This window comes from Trichomycterus rosablanca, chromosome 10, assembly GCF_030014385.1.
Source record: "Trichomycterus rosablanca isolate fTriRos1 chromosome 10, fTriRos1.hap1, whole genome shotgun sequence".
NCBI classification, from domain to species: Eukaryota; Metazoa; Chordata; class Actinopteri; order Siluriformes; family Trichomycteridae; genus Trichomycterus; species Trichomycterus rosablanca.
In genome coordinates this window covers 32236391-32252507 of record NC_085997.1, presented here as the reverse complement: position 1 = coordinate 32252507, position 16117 = coordinate 32236391, and the positions used below count along the sequence as shown (strand labels likewise).

Here is a 16117-nt window from a genome sequence, read left to right as displayed (position 1 = left end):
GGCTGATCCTTGTTCATAGATCTGCGCTCATTGGTCGTTTTCACAGTGACGGTGTGTTGAAGAATGGCCTTGTTGCGAAGGGTGTGGAAGGTCACAGTAAACCGGACAGCTTCAGTGTTTCATATATATATATATATATATATATATATATATATATATATTTTTTTTTTTACTAATCATTATATATTTATATAATGTGGGTGTAAACAGCAGTATTTTTTTTAATGAAATGATTTAGAAGAAAGAGCTTGACCACCTGAGACTGGTTACTAGCTAAAACCAGCTTATTGACCAGTATTTTTCCCCAGGGTAGTCAACGAGCACTGCTTAAAATAAAACCAATTATGGGTTCCACTCCACAGCAAAAGCGGCCTGGGATCGATCCCCAAGTGGAGCTGTCCAGGTCCTTTCTGTGTGGAGCTTGCATGTTCTCTGTATCTCAAGTATCTGTGTGAGTTTCCTCTGGGTACTTCGGTTTCTTCCCAAAGTCCAAAGACGTGCAAATGAGGTGAATTGGAGATACTAAAATCAATGACTGTGTTTTGACATTAAAAACTTGAACTAATTAATCTTGTGTAACGAGTAACTACCTGATCTGTCAAGAACAAAACCAAAGTGTGTAAAACATGACGTTAAAATCCTAATAAATAAATAATCAATTAAGGGTTCAGTTTGCAGGTTGTTGCTCTTGTACGCATCCAAATCCAGAAATGTTTGTACCCCACCTAATACGGTCCCTAACTCACCTTGAGTGTTTGTTGCCAGCTTTGTTGTTTGTGACTCATCTGACAAAAAATAAGTAAACCATAGTTAGGTGAAGTGGTCAGAGTCCTTTCTCTGTGCATGTTCTCCCAGTGTCTGTTTGGGTTTCCACCGGGAGCTCCGGTTTCCTCCCACAGTCCGAAGATGTGCAAGTGAGGTGAACTGGAGATAAAAAAGATTTGAACTAATGAATTTCGCGTAACCTGTAACTACCTGTCCTGTCATGAATGTAACCAAAGTGTGTAAAACATGATGTTAAAAATAAATCCTAATAAATAAATAAATTCCATATACAGCACATACATAATAGTTTATGTAATTCCTAAGACATTTTTAATACAGAAATTAACAAACATACAAGTTATCTTGACATTTTGTCATCTGTTACCTTTTGCCAACTTTGTAGTATTTTCTGTTTTACTCTTTCCAGAAAGAAGCAAAGACAAAAGAAACAAACACTACATACAGCAGCTATTAAAGAAAAAAGAACAAAATTAAAGCATTTAAAAATAAGACATGAATTTAATTAAGCACAGTTTAATTTTGTAACTTAAAAGAAAGCAACAAAGTGGATTGAAATGGAAAGAAAGAATAGCTGACGTCAGTATTAATTCTACATATACTGTACATCAGAAAATGTTTGATATTGTAATTAATTACAGAACGAGCCAATATTTATCTTTGTATATGTTAAATAAAAATCTGTTTTTAAAAAAATTGCATAATATGAAAATTGATTCTTACAATGCAATTATTGCATTACACTGATGCTGTCATTAAAACATGAACAGCTGACAGTTTTAGTGTGGACATATGCCACTGTGTCTCTCATTGTCCTCAGTCCAAGAAGAAAATGTTATTGAACTGTGTTGCACAGAGCCTTTTCACCTCCTCTGTAATGCAAAAACAAAAGAAAAATGGTCAGTATTCCCTAAAAAAAACAATAAGGCAACAAAACCATCCAACAAATTATACTGAAATGTATTATTAACTTTTGTAAATTTAGTTTACAAAGTTTGGGGTAGGAGTAATGTCTTAAAAAAGCACTTTGGTGCTATTGGCCGGCCGGGTTTGCCAAAGGGGTTCCTTATAACTGCTGCAATTATGAAACGAGGGATAATGGAGATCGGTGCATGACTCTGTGTGTGATACGAAACCCCAGGTGAAAAGAAGCAGTGTTCTCTTCTCGGTCAGGAGCAGCAGCAGAGGTGAAGTACAATACGGTTATCGGACTCGATGGGAAATGCATAAATAATAATAAAAAAAGCAACGGAGAACATGAACTCATCTAACTGTACTCACTGTAATCTAAATTTTAGAATTAATTATACAAGCGTCCAGGTGGTGCAGCGGGACATTCCGCTAGCGCACCAGCGCTGAGGTGTTGCTACCAGTCGGCAGGGCGCCATCTAGCAGTCATAATTGGCAGTGCCTGCAGGGAGGGATGATCGGAATATGTGAGAGGGGTCTTCAAACGCTGTGTAAGGACCCTGATTGGCAGATAGAGACACCTGTGCAGAGTGTATGGGTGGAAAAAGGTTCCGTTAAGGGCTGGGCATGGGTCAGAGGAAGTGTGAGCAGCAATATACCCACTTCGACTGCAAAAAATCAGGGATCCCCAGCAGCGGAAGACTATGATTTGACTGGTTTAAGCTCCATCACTGCCAGGTTGCCACAGCTTGGCTCTTGAGCAAGACCCTCAACCGCTTGAATTGTTTTTGGTCACTAATAAAAAGTTGCTTAGGCTTAAGGCATTTACTACATAACAGAAATAGAAATTTTAGGGATGTGGCTAGTGAATTTATGGTTTGTCCATTTCTGGGACACAAATAAAAAAAAATCTAAACTTTAGTGCAAAGTACCATACCATTCACTTCAATCAAGTTGGCATTCTTCTGGTTTAAAATGACATACAGCTCTCTTTGATCAGATTTCTTGCCCACTACCCAGTAGTCAGTCATTGCTTTGACAATGATCTCCTGGTCTTCATCACATCTATGAAATAAAAAAGGTTTGATGAGAATAAATCCTGACAGTAATAATTACTGTCTGATTATTTAAAGAAATGTTTTATGTCTGATGAAATAAATCATGTTTCAGTTCTAAAGATGATGCCTACCGTGCAAAGTCACTGTTGATGTCTCCAAGGATCTTCATTAGGTCCGGGTTGACGGAGGTAAGGGACACGCTTGCCGTCTTGCGCATATGGATAGTGCTTTTCTCAGCCAGATTCATGTGATTGAAGTAGATGAACTTAAACTGGGGCTCCTTTTCTGGCCTAGCCATACAAATGCAACACACACACACACACACACACACACAATAATGACTAACATGGCAATCACAGAGACTGTGCTCTTTTTCCATTTCCTACAGTGCAGCAGTAAGTACACAGATGCTGTAGATTTGTACTGACCCTGATATCCTGCGGTTGATGTTGTACTGTTCACAAATATCTGAGGCTAACATTGTGAGCTGAGGGCCAACCAGTCCGTCCAGCTGCTCACAGATTTCCCGGGTCAACTCCACAGATGCTGAAAATAAACAAGTGTTATTATTGTTAAATTATTATGTTTTTCAATTGAGCCCTACAAATTATACAAAATATACAATTACACGACACTTACCATCAATCATGAAGCACACAGCTGCACTCATTGCCTAAAAAAGCCAGTAACAAAAAAAAACATGAGTATTAATAAGGTGCCACAAGCCACCAGAAAGGTCTCAGTACAGATTGGCATTGATTTTAACATTCCTGAAACTCTACTGAGGAGATCAAACGTAATAAATAAATACTAACTGATGGAGGTGGAGAGTGCTGTTTCAAATGGTTTAAAAGCTGATGACTGCCAAGCGCACAACATATGAACTGTATCATCTTCACAAAAAAGTCTGCACAACCCCCGGCAACAATGCCAGTTTTTTGTGATGTAAAATCAGACCAAAGTAAATCATTTCAGATTTATTTCCACATTTAATGTTACCTATAATCTGTGCAACTGAATTACAAAACAAACCGTAATCGTTTGAGGGGGAAAAACAAAAATATGTGGTAGCATAAGTGCACATCCTTTTATAATTGTTGATGTGGCTTTATTCAGAACAAACCAATCACATTCAAGCTCATGTTAAATACTACTCAGTACCTGCTGATTCACCCCATATAAAGTTCAGCTACTAGTAGGACATTTACTTACAGCATTGTACAGCAAATGCTTTAATGCATTATGCTTTAAAACAAAGTATTAGTTTAAGGGTGTGCATATTTATGCATATTGCTATAATAGCTATAATATTTCCTTAAAATTGGTGTAATTATACGGCCTTGCTCATGAATTGTTAGAAAGTGCTTTAAATCTCTGCCAAAAATTGCATGTTGAAGTCTTTTTAATTCTCATTAATTGGCCATCTAACCAGTTTAAACATGTCTAAAACACCCACCTTGTAAACTATCAAGTGAAGCTCTTCGTAACTGTCCGTCGTGTTCACAAATATCCTGGGGAACCTGAATTTTGCATCTGGATCTTTTAAGCTGGCCGGTCCAGTTAAAAATCTGGTTTCATAAAAAACAAAAATGAAAGAACAAATGAAACAACATCATTAAGACTCAAGGATTTAGGATTTGACTGTGTTTTAACATTTCAGTTCAGTTTTAACATTAATTTAAAAATAAATTTTTTTTTTATAATTAAGTATTTGGTGCAATATTTTTGGTAATATCTAGGCAGACTGTCCAATAGTAAATAAGAACCACTTATGAAAATGTGATCAATCACATCATTGTTCTTCTTTTATATTCATTTCTAATTTACATACTAATGTCATCATTTTACCTTACTGGTACCATACCTCTCTTACAGCCTATATAATTACAAACCAGTTTAAAAGCATGGACTTTACTGACATCTTTTTGTGCCAACACATTTCTTTTAATAATACACAGTGGTATTACGTTTATACTAATCTAACAGTCAGTAAAGCTCTTCAAATTATAATTCTGCAAAAAAACAGCTCAAACAGGGGAAAAAAATCAGAAAGTGGTACACAGGCAAACTTGAACTTCACTGAACAAACCATCAGGTGTCACTGATAGCTCAGTGGAATACAGACTCAGAGAGAGAGCGTTCTTACCTCCCATAGTGCAATAGATTTCCTGCCAACTCCGGCTTTAGAGGAGAGTCCCTGCCTGCCAGCTGCCAACACACAGATAAACGTACTTTATTATCTCCGAGGTAAAATTTAGGTGCCACAGTAGCAAACATCACTGACAGTATGTGCTCACATGAATACACCCATTCATACATATTTACACTTTTACACAGTGTAAGCTACATGGTTCAGAAAAGCAAAAAACAGCAAAAGACAACATTAGAAAAGTACCATGAGTGGTCGGATTGGGATTGGGATAGAGGGGTAATATTGGCTGTTTAGACTGTCTGTTATTAAAGCAGTGAGGATGTGGATGGAGGGCCCGTAGACTAGATGTAAAAAGCAGCCGGCATACAAGCATAAAAGATCTTCAATAGCACCCTGCTGCTGTGGCTGAATTACTCTGTGGCTGAAGGGATGTGTGCACTTCTGGAGATAGCACTGTCTTTGTGGGGATGGCATTATCTACACAAAAGCTGAAGGGGTCAGTAATACAGCACCTGGGTCCTTTAATGTCCTCCAAATTTGATTCTAAAAACTATCCCAGTATGTATCCTCTAAGCCATCCTTGACCTTGTCAGCCTTCTTTGTCCACTTTCCTACAATTCTGTTGGTAACAGGCACCCTTTGAACTATGGGTCTGAATGTTATGGTAAGGTGGACCAGGTTGTGGTATGATCTGCCCAATGGTAGATAACAGACAGGAAGCCTTTCCGTGTTTTATTGTCTCTAGTGTAGCATTTCACACACTGTGAGAAGTTTGATAGCGTGGAGACGAATGATATGATAGAAATCAACAGATATTGGAATAAATGCATTACAATCCCCAAATTAAATAAAAGCATTTTAGTGCACAGAAAAAGCAGAAAAACGTATATATAATTTAAGCAATAACTTAATAATATACAGTATAAGCAACAACTAAGATCAAAATGTGTATAAAATATTTTTAAAAAACCTATATAAAAAAACAAAAGGTACAGAAGCTACTGTAAGTGGAGCTGCTCGAGGCAGCACCTGTTAATACAAACAGATACATTAATAAAATCATAAAACACCAGGAAACATCTGGCTGCTGTACATCAGTACAGTTGATACACAGTATTTGAGTGAAAATGACCACACCTCAGGTTCAGTGTGCCTTGGAAACAGTGAAGTTGTCAGGTATTTATAAAGAACGCACATGTCCTCTTGCTCCAGACCACTCCTGCAAGGTAATAAGGTAACAACAATATCATAAAACAATATTATCATCATCAAAATAATCTGTGTACCAATCATGTCTGTGTAGAGTCTTACTCAGACCCCTAGTCTTAGCTGTAGTTGTAGCCTAGTGGTTAAACCCAAGCACTTTCTGCTTGGAGATGGCAATGCTACACACTGTGCCACCATTAAACCCTAGTGGGTTCATGCTATCATGAATAATTTATCAAATAAAAACCAAAATAAAATGTAGCTCATTTAAATATCACACCAGCATACCTACTATTCTAATATGCAGGCATTTAAGACCTTTGGTATCAGAACTTAGTCAGCATCCACATCTTTGCACTGCTGAAAGACGGTACTTAATAGAACGGCAAAAGCTGCCATCTTAAATATATAACAGTATCTTAAGGTAATAGTGGTTCATGACATAATGACATAACTATAACCGATTTAACGGTGAATAAAGCAGCATAGAATCGTACCATATAAGCTGGTCATTGTAGAGAAAGGCTGTGTATTTGATTAAGCTTAAGCTCTCCTCCACTCTGTTGACAAATGACTGGATCTTCAGATAAGTCATCTTATCCAGAGGGAAGAAGCTGATTCCTCCAAACACATCCAGCAGGTCACAGGACTGGAGGTGCAGCGTCTGCAGGTACTACAGTTAACACAAAAACGTCAGACCTTACATCTACATTTTCAGCATTTAGCTGCATTTGTCCAAAGCAACTTACATTATACAATCTAAGCAATTTAGGGTTAAGGACCTTGCTCAAGGGCCAAACAGTGGCAAACTGGCAGTGGTGGGGTTCGAACCAGCAACCTTCTGCTTACTAGTCCAGTACCTTAGACGCTAGGCTACAACTTTTTTCTTTTTTTTTTTACAGCGGTCACGTGAACAGAAATTTTTGCTGGTTCAAGAGATCTCTTCAGGACGTTTGGGTGCTCTTAGTGTAATCTTTGCAGGATGCCCACTCCAAGAAGGAGTACCAAGAGTACTGAATTTCCTTCAGAATATTAGTTATGCTGTTTTTTTTTAGAAATTTAAAAACAAAATCAAACCATTGTTCTTTCTATTTATTCATTTTTTTTCATTTTCATCAACTGCTTTATCCTGGGCAGGATCGCAGCAGGTCCAGTTTTACCAGGAAACTTTTCACAAAGCAGGAACACTGTACAGGAGGCCAATCCATCGTAGGACTTTGGCTATGTCCTTGTAAAATCATGTCTGTGTAAATGCCCTACCATCTTAATAGCAGCTACTAAAAACTGCCCTAAGTGTTAAGTGTGTCTGCCCTGGCCACCTTTTCCGGTATGTTTTCTAGTTTTTGCCCAAGGATAGGATAAAACAGACGAACAAGGAATTAATAAATGGATTACAGAATTGCAATTAGAACAAAGACATGGGAAAATAATTGCTGTCACAAGCTGATGATAATTCAGGCCCCCCTCTGTGAGGCTGACGTAATGTAATTTGACAGTGAAATATGCTGAGAAGCTGAAGTGGTTTTGCATAGCAGTCATTACCATTTCACCTTGAGACTGCATTACGCTTTGAAAGCGAGTCTGAGGCTCAGGTTTGGGAGGAGGTGATGTAAAGGGTTTCCCCTGACCAAAGCTAAATTATTCAGACAGGTAAATAAGCCCGAGTCTTTCAGCAAAGAAATCGAAACCAGATGACGGCTCAAGGCAACCTTCACTTCTCTGTACCAACGACACTGATGCCATCGACAGAGAGACAATTCAGGTAAATGAAATCTAATCGGGGTTCGGACACAGTTACAAAAAAGAGCATGTCTTATATTAGTCTAATTGCAAATAAATTAAATATAAATTAAGATTCCTAGTTGCAAAAAGATGACATGAGCCTGAGTCAACTAGCTTATTTGTTTGCTCATTTGTGATACACACCAAGATCACACTACATGCTCCAAAAGTAAAAGGGCCCAGTTTAGTTCACTTGTCCCTCATAGAGCAAATGGTCACTGCAAATGAATCTGAAGTTGTTCTATCTGATCACTTTAATTAGAATCCTGGTGGGAGTGGTCTCTAAGTATAATTATATCCCTAATTATATTGCACGAGGTGTTACTTAATGGTTAGACAGGCACCATTGGACGCTAGGTGTTGGACGATACTTTTTTTACCATCACCAATTAAGGAAATATTATCTGATTGAATAATGTACTGTGCCTTAATTACAGTTGTAGAAACCTGCAGAATATGTGTCAGTGCATAATATACACAATATGGATAAAAGTATTTGGACACCTGACCATAAGCCTGTTGGATATCCCATTTGAAAAAATTGACCTCTGTGTGATTATTTTTGCTGTAACAACAGCCACTCTTCTGAGAAGGCTTCTCACAGGACTTTGAAGTATGTATGTAGGAATTTGTACCCATTCAGTCAAAAGAGCATTTGTATGGCTGGGCACTGATGTTGGTCAAGAAAGCCTCAACTGATGTTCCAGTTTATTCCAAAGCTGTTCAGTGGGGTTGAGGTCAGGGCTCTGTGCAGGACACTGGAGGTTCTTTAAACCGTAACACTGGAGCAAGAACAAGACTTCCCTAAACTGTTGCAGCAAATTTGGATGCATATAATTTCCTTTATATAACTGATTTATTGCAGCAGTTGTGGCTGAAATGCATTAATTCAAAAAAATAGATGTGGTGTCCCAATACTTTGGTCTATATAGTGTATGCACATTAAATTCTAATATGAGGTCATAGCCCAACTCCTTTATACAACACTTTATAATGTTTATACACGCATTATAAGCTTTCTTAGTGTTTGACCTGATGAGATTTACATCCATGAATAACAGTTCATCTTACCCTGTAGAAGAACTTCTCAAGCTTTTGGATTAGTAACTCCACTCCACCAGCTTCAAACACCCTGCTGAAAGTGCCATTGAAGAGCTGGAAACAGAGACAAGAACATTACCATACAGCCCTGAATAAGCAAACGCACTTAACAGAATGAGGAATTAGACAATTAGCAGAACGGTGTTGTTTACTTTATACATGCTGTAGCACTGCTGTAACACGGCACCGTAAACAGAGTCCTACGAGACAGGAAATAAAAAAATTGCTGTCAAGAAGCGAGAAAAACACGTTATGTTAAAAACAAAAGAAAATAAGACAATACTAACCAGAATTTCCTCTTCTTGATACTCTATAGTTGGTGGTTTTCCATCCTTATTGGGTTTTTCAATCATTGGATTCCGCACAACCTTAAAAAATAAAACCAATGAATAGAAAACGTTAGTTATATTGAAAAAAGAACACTCGGGTGGCACAGCGTTCTATTTTGGCCAACACTGAGACCTGGGTTTGAATCTCAGTGGTGCTATGCTGGATAAAGTGGTTGATTAAAATGAATGTTAAACATAGACAGTAATCGTGTCAAAGCAATAATCAGAAAACTTATCAATTATCAATCCCACCAAAAAAAGATCAATAACATTTGTATTATATTAACAGTGACAATGGTAGCCTAAAGGGTAGAGCTGTGGGTTACCAATCAGAGGGTTGTGGGTTTGAATCCCAGCTCTTCTGCAAGACCCTTAACCCTCACAGCTCCAGAGACGCCATACAAAAGCTGACCCTGAGCTCTGACTTCAGCTTCCAAAAAAGCTGGGATGTGCAAATAAAGAGTTTTATTGTACTGTATATGTGCAGCTGTAGCCTAGCGGTTAAGGTACTGGACTAGGTTGCCACTGTTGGGCCCTTGAGCAAGGCCCTTAACCCTCAATTGCTTGGATTGTAAACTGTCACAACTGTAAGTCGTTTTGGATAAAAGCATCAGCTAAACGCCGAAAATGTAAAAAATATGACAAAGACATTTACATTTGTGGCATTTAGCAGCCGCTTTTATCCAAAGTGACTTACAATTGTGAATCCAAGCAATTAAGGGTTAAGGGCCTTGCTCAAGGGCCCAACAGTAGCAATCTGTCAGATGTGGGATTAAACCTGCAACCTTCTAATTACTTATCCAGTATTCTAACCACGCAGCCCACTGGCTCTATATCATCTGCCCTAGATTATAGTGAACTATTTATGGATGCTACAATAACTTTCACAGACTGCTCCTGGAATTCAAGTCATCATTCATACCAACAGGACGAAATTCAGCTAGTCAGAGGTAACCAGCATGTAAAATACAGTTGATAATTTTAGTCACATGGTGCCATCAGCATTTTTACTAATCAGCGTTTCTAGCACAGTGATTGACATTTTTCACTCTGATCACTGGAATAAATGTATTTTAACTCTCATACCATAACAATCCAGAAATTCTCCTCCGGCTCGTGGAAGAACTGCCTGTTTTTCTGAGTGTGTAGAGATTTCGCCGGCTTTGTGGGACAGAAAGTCCTGCAAATGTTAAAGATTAATTAATTATAACACATTGTTTCTTATTAGCAAGAGAATAACAGTGAAGTTAACACAACATAGAAACTTCAAACATGTACTGATTGAGGCATTTTATGAACAACCTAATTAGGTTTTAATAAATCTGTTTGGGTCCAGTGCAGCAGGGTGGTGCAGTGGGAGGCACTGTCGCCTCACAGCAAGATGGTCCTGGGTTTGATTCCCCGGTCAGCCAGGGTTCTTTGTGGAGTTTGCATGTTTTTCCTGTGTCCGTGTGGATTTCCTCTGGGTACTCCAGTTTCCTTTTACAAGTCCAAAAACATGCAGTCAAGTCAAATGGAGCTACTACAAATATGTGTGTGTGTCTGCCCTGTGATGGACTGGTGACCTGTCGGGAATGTTTCCTGCCTTTTTTTCAATAATTCAGACCCACTGTGACCATGATAAATTAGTGGTAATTAGTGGTAAAACAAAACAAATAAAACAAAATAAATAAATATTTGAGTCAAAAGCTTGTTGTAGGTTTCACAGATGCTCACCTGGTGAACTGAACGATGGCCTCACAGAGTCCAACATTACGAATCTTTTCATTCTTCTCCACATCACAGGGATGGTAAAATAAGATCTTTTTCTCCTCCTGCAGGACACAGTCACATCAGTCACTTAAATAAGCAAGTATTAGTATTCCCACACAACTGTTTTTTTTTTATAAATTTGTTTAAAATATAGAATATAAGGCTTTAAATAAATAGATAGATAGATAGACACTTTGTCATTGTACATAGTACAACGAAATGCTGTGAAGTTCTTCTTTATGACATATAAAAAGAAAACAATAATTATTAATAATGAAAGTGGGACGTTTTATAATTTATAACATGTTTCCAAGTGTCCCTGCTATTGCATATTTGTCACATTAAATAATAAAGGTCATTAAACCAAATATGGTATTACACAAAGGATGTTTAATAAAAAAATAAAAAAATTGATGTTTTTAATTAAAAAACAAGACTATCATCCTCTTTATGCCAAACCCACCTTGAGTGTACCGTATGTTGCCAAACAGTTCTATTAATTGTCTAATTAGACCACAGAAACTGGTTCCAATCAAAGTTTCATTAGCATCAAGTGAACTTCAGAAATTCATTTGTGGACAGATAATAAAAACACTTTATTTAAGCACATCCACCAAGCAGTCTGAGAGAGCAGTATCACATACAGATAATCACACACTGTTATCTGTAAACCTACCATCTCTCATGCAGGCATCTTCAACAGCCAGCCGGTCGATAGCATAGCAGAGATTCAAACTTAGATCTTACCAGTAGAGGTCTAGAATATTAGACTGCCGTACCCACCGAGCACCTAACCCCGTTCTTATTTACTTTACCAGAAGTTGGATTGAATAGGGACATATACTACATTGCCAAAATATGACAAAACAGTGCATACCTCTCCTTCACGTGGTCCAAATTTGGGGTTATAGATGAAGAAATGAAGCAGTGATGGACTGTACTGTTTTTCCTGCATTCCAGACGCCATTCTAGGACTGCAAAAAACCAGCAAGAATAATTAAATACAGGAAATAGTGCATAACATCTAAACACTGTTAATGAGATGATGTAAGGTGTTACCAGTACCTGATCATCAGCATTTGAGTGATGTGGGTTTAAAGTTTGTCCCCCTTCGAAGCAGCCTGATGGGCATGCCTTTGATCTGTAATAGAAAGATTTTTAAAGCACATACTTATACTGTACAGAGTAAATAGAGATGGTGAAGTCTTAAGCAACCAGTAAAGTAGCAGGTGAGCCAACTTGAATCTTGGTTCTTATAGGTAATATAGGAAAAGAGGAATATGTTTCAAGCTGAGCACTATTGAGATACTATATACTGTATAATATTTAATATATTATTGTTTTAAGTGTCTGGTCTTTTTGTACCTTAAAAACTGACTGGGCATTAAATGTAATAATGCAACAACTTGTCACGCCTCATATAACATTAAAATGGGTTAAAAGGTGAGCTTGTTACTTTTTAAAATGATCTCTTTATGGATTTTCAGTATTATTGTGTATCTCAGCCCTGTAGCGTTGAGATGTTGTTGTCTGACGGTCTAGGACTCGAGACAACAAATACTGTCATATACACAGATTCACATAAATAGTAAAATTACAAAAAATTTATGATTAAAAGCTGGGGTCGGAGCACAGGGTCAGTCGAGAGGGTTAAGGGCCCTGCTTTAGGGCCCAACAGAGGCTATATGGCAGAGCCAGGATTCAAACACACAACTCTACTCACTAGGCTACCTACATAACATAATTGCCTTTTCCCCAAAACAGTTGAGGACAACAATTATTTTCAAAAATCTAATTTCCAAACACTGAACACAAAGATTGGAGATCAGATAGGAAACTGAGGAACATGATACTGTATTAGTATATCTCAACTCAGCCTCCCTTAAGACTCGAGCCAACAGAAGAAGAACGCCTTTATCTGTCATATATACAGATACACATGGACAGGACAGTGAAATTTTTTTTCCCACATATCCCACCTTGATTGGAAGCTGGGGGCTCACCCCTCAGTCGAGAGGGTTAAGGGCCTTGGTCTAGGGCCCAACAGTGTCTATATGGCAGAGCCAGGATTCGAACCCACAACTCTACTCACTAGGCAACCTGTGTACCCACAATTGCCTTTCACACAAAACATTAAATGACAAGAATTATTTCCAAAAAACTAATTTCCAAGTACAGTGCTATCTTGTAACTCAACGTCCCCTAAACTGAAATTAGTACCCTTAAACTCAACATTTCCCTTAAACTCAACGTGTGTGCGGCTGCTGCTTCGTTCAGCGCAGATTCGTGTCGTATTCGCACTTTGATGACGTTTTACCACACCGCTTAAGCTGATTAAGCGGTGTGGTAAAACGTCATCAAAGTGCGAATACGACACGAATCTGCATCGTCAGATCCACTCTGAAAGCTCCACATGCGTCTGTGTTTATCTGGATTTTCCTCCTGTTTCACTTTTAAACTTGTGTTGCAGATCAAGGTTCTAAGAAATTGTGAGAATCAGCTTTTCAGAGAGAGTCTAAAACGCTTATCATTAAAAAAAAAAAGCTTAATGTGACTTAATGTATTAAAAGAATGACATAGAAACACTAAACCTATTTTAATTATTACTGCTCATAAGTTCTCTCCACTAATTAAGAAGCATTAGACAACAATAAAGAAGTAAAGGTAAAGAGCAGGTTTTATTGTATTTTTTATTGATTTTTTAACTGTTTTTAATTGTATTTCAGTGTGTTTATATTATATTTGTGTTATTTTCAGTGTATAAGTGTCAAAAACAACCCCATTATTTTACATTAGCCTAAAATATATACAGGTCCACGGGACCATGGAACACATTAACAGGTTTCCCATACATCCTTATGGGAAAAACACCTTGAAACTCAACGTATTTTAAATTCAACGTCACTCCCAGAACCAACTGACGTAGAGTTTCAAGGTAACACTGTACTATACACAAAGACTGGATATATCAGGAACTGAGAAACATGATACTGTATTAGTATATCTGTAATTAGATTAGACAGGTACTTATAGAGCATCCAACTGAGGTCTGTTATAATATTAATTTTTCCCACTTTTTTCTCCCCTTATCTAGTCGTGTCCAATTACCATGAATGCGTCCTTTATACTGATTCGACCCTTCACTGCTGACTGAGGACGCCTCTCAACTCCGGCACGTACAGACTGCATTTTTCACCTGCACGAGTCGAGTTCATACACCGACGGGCACTGTGTACGGAGGGCCACACCCCCATCAGCATTATTCCTCAGCCCTGTGCAGGCACCATCAGTCAGCCAGCAGGGGTCGCAGTTGCACCAGTTATGAGAACCTACGATCCGACTTTATTACCCTCTAACCCTGAACAACAGCCAATCGTTGTTCATGCAGCTGTCCAGCCCAGTCAAAAAGCAGAGCTGAAATTCGATACAATGTATTCGAAACCCCAACTCTGGTGCGCTAGCGTACTTTACCACTGCACCACCTGAGCGGCCCTGAGGTATATTATACTAATAATCTCTGTTATGCTTTGATAGCAAGGGCCAATACTATCACGATTGTCAAATGAGATGTTGTCCAGCCTTTGTGAACTTCTCCATATTTTGGTTCCACAGTTTTTGCTTGTGCACAGTGATCGAGATCAATTACTGTGGAAATTTCTTTATCTAACAGCCGGGGCGGCATGGTGGCTAAGTGGGTAGCACTGTTGCCCCACAGCAAGAAGGTCCTGAAATCGATCCCATGGTGGGTGTGGGTTTTCCTCCGGGTAATCCGGTTTCCTCCCACAGTGCAAAGACGTGCAAGTGAGGTGAATTGGAGATACAAAATTGTCCATGACTGTGTTTGATGTAAACTTGCGAACTGATGAATCTTGTGTAATGAGTAACTACCGTTCCTGTCATGAATGTAACCAAAGTAAAACGTGACATTAAAATCCTAATAAACAAACAAACAAACATCTAAGAGCCTTAATGTCACCTGCACACACCAGATCTATTCAATTCTACTTTGTTTGCTAATCAAAGCTATTTTATCAAGCATGTCGTGAATAAACCTATGATCTAATATCTGACGCACTAAAAATAGCCACTAAAATTAAATGTGCATATAAATAAAAACCAAGCAAACAGGCGATTAAAAGCAGCTGCAGATTAGCCAGCCGGTTGTGCTAGCTATTAGCATGATCATCTAAACACTGCGGTATGAAGGCTTCTACTCACCAGCCACATGCGTGTCTATTACAGAGCCAATCCACCAGCTGTACTATCTAATGGAGAAATCAGTAAACATCGAGCTCAGATATAAATCCCTAAACTTACAACATGTAGCGACAAAATCTGTCAGTAAAAATATCTGCTACACTTCCTGCTTCTGACAGGAACACGTGTGCAACGATCAAAACTGCTCGGGTACATCACACACACTGAGAGCACAGTTCCTAACACTCATTATACGTACAGTACACACTAAAGCAGTGGCTCTCAAGCTCTGGTCCAAACTCAAACCAAACCAGCGTGGGACTCCTATATTATATAGATTATACAGATTCCTATATTCACTTTTACAAACCGCTTTACCCTGTTCCAGGTCACAACACCCTGGTCAAGGTCGCAATCCGTAGCAGTGTCCACCTGCTGCATGCTGTTGAGAGGTAAAAGGATACCAGAGTATTAAGAAGAAACCCACTCAGAACATGGAAATAAAAAGCAGCAGATTTCATGAATACCAGAAGCGATAACAACATTGTGAAGGCTATTCTAACACTGTTGGTCTGTTGGTCACCACAACCATACATCACATGCTTAATCTTATAACCCTTATTTCCAGGTAGGCTCCATTTGTAACAAGACATCAGTGCTCTACAGATCAGGTTGACACTGTCATTAGTGAATTTAAAATTTTACTACAAATTTAGGCAAAAAAAAAATCATTGTCCTTGCCAATCATTGTCTGTATAGGCACTCAGCCTGCCGAAAGCAGAGCTGAGATTCGAACTTACAAGTTCAAGATATCAGCTCTGGTGAGCTAGCATGTTTTACCGTTGTGC

General features: G+C 38.4%; 1 protein-coding gene across 1 annotated transcript; it reads right to left on the bottom strand.

Moving 5' to 3' along the window:
- Positions 1-1053: 1053 nt before the first annotated feature.
- Positions 1054-15409, bottom strand: ccz1 (CCZ1 homolog, vacuolar protein trafficking and biogenesis associated). Its single transcript, XM_063003828.1, has 17 exons — positions 15291-15409; positions 12138-12213; positions 11950-12046; positions 11037-11134; positions 10407-10500; positions 9279-9359; positions 9144-9191; positions 8962-9045; positions 6606-6781; positions 6040-6121; positions 4897-4958; positions 4207-4318; positions 3390-3423; positions 3179-3296; positions 2882-3040; positions 2630-2757; positions 1054-1655 (listed from the first exon to the last, which is right to left on the bottom strand). The coding sequence occupies exons 2-17, from the start codon at positions 12149-12151 to the stop codon at positions 1600-1602; spliced, it is 1443 nt and encodes a 480-aa protein (XP_062859898.1). The 5' UTR covers positions 12152-12213; positions 15291-15409; the 3' UTR covers positions 1054-1599.
- Positions 15410-16117: the final 708 nt, after the last annotated feature.

What these genes read in the sequence shown, in the direction of transcription:
- ccz1 (XM_063003828.1), bottom strand. An exon ending in AGTGCTACAGCATGTATAAA is followed by an intron (nt 9,046 to 9,143) that starts GTAAACAACACC and finishes CTCTGTTTCCAG; the next exon opens with CTCTTCAATGGCACTTTCAG. An exon ending in AATCTATTGCACTATGGGAG is followed by an intron (nt 4,319 to 4,896) that starts GTAAGAACGCTC and finishes TTATGAAACCAG; the next exon opens with ATTTTTAACTGGACCGGCCA.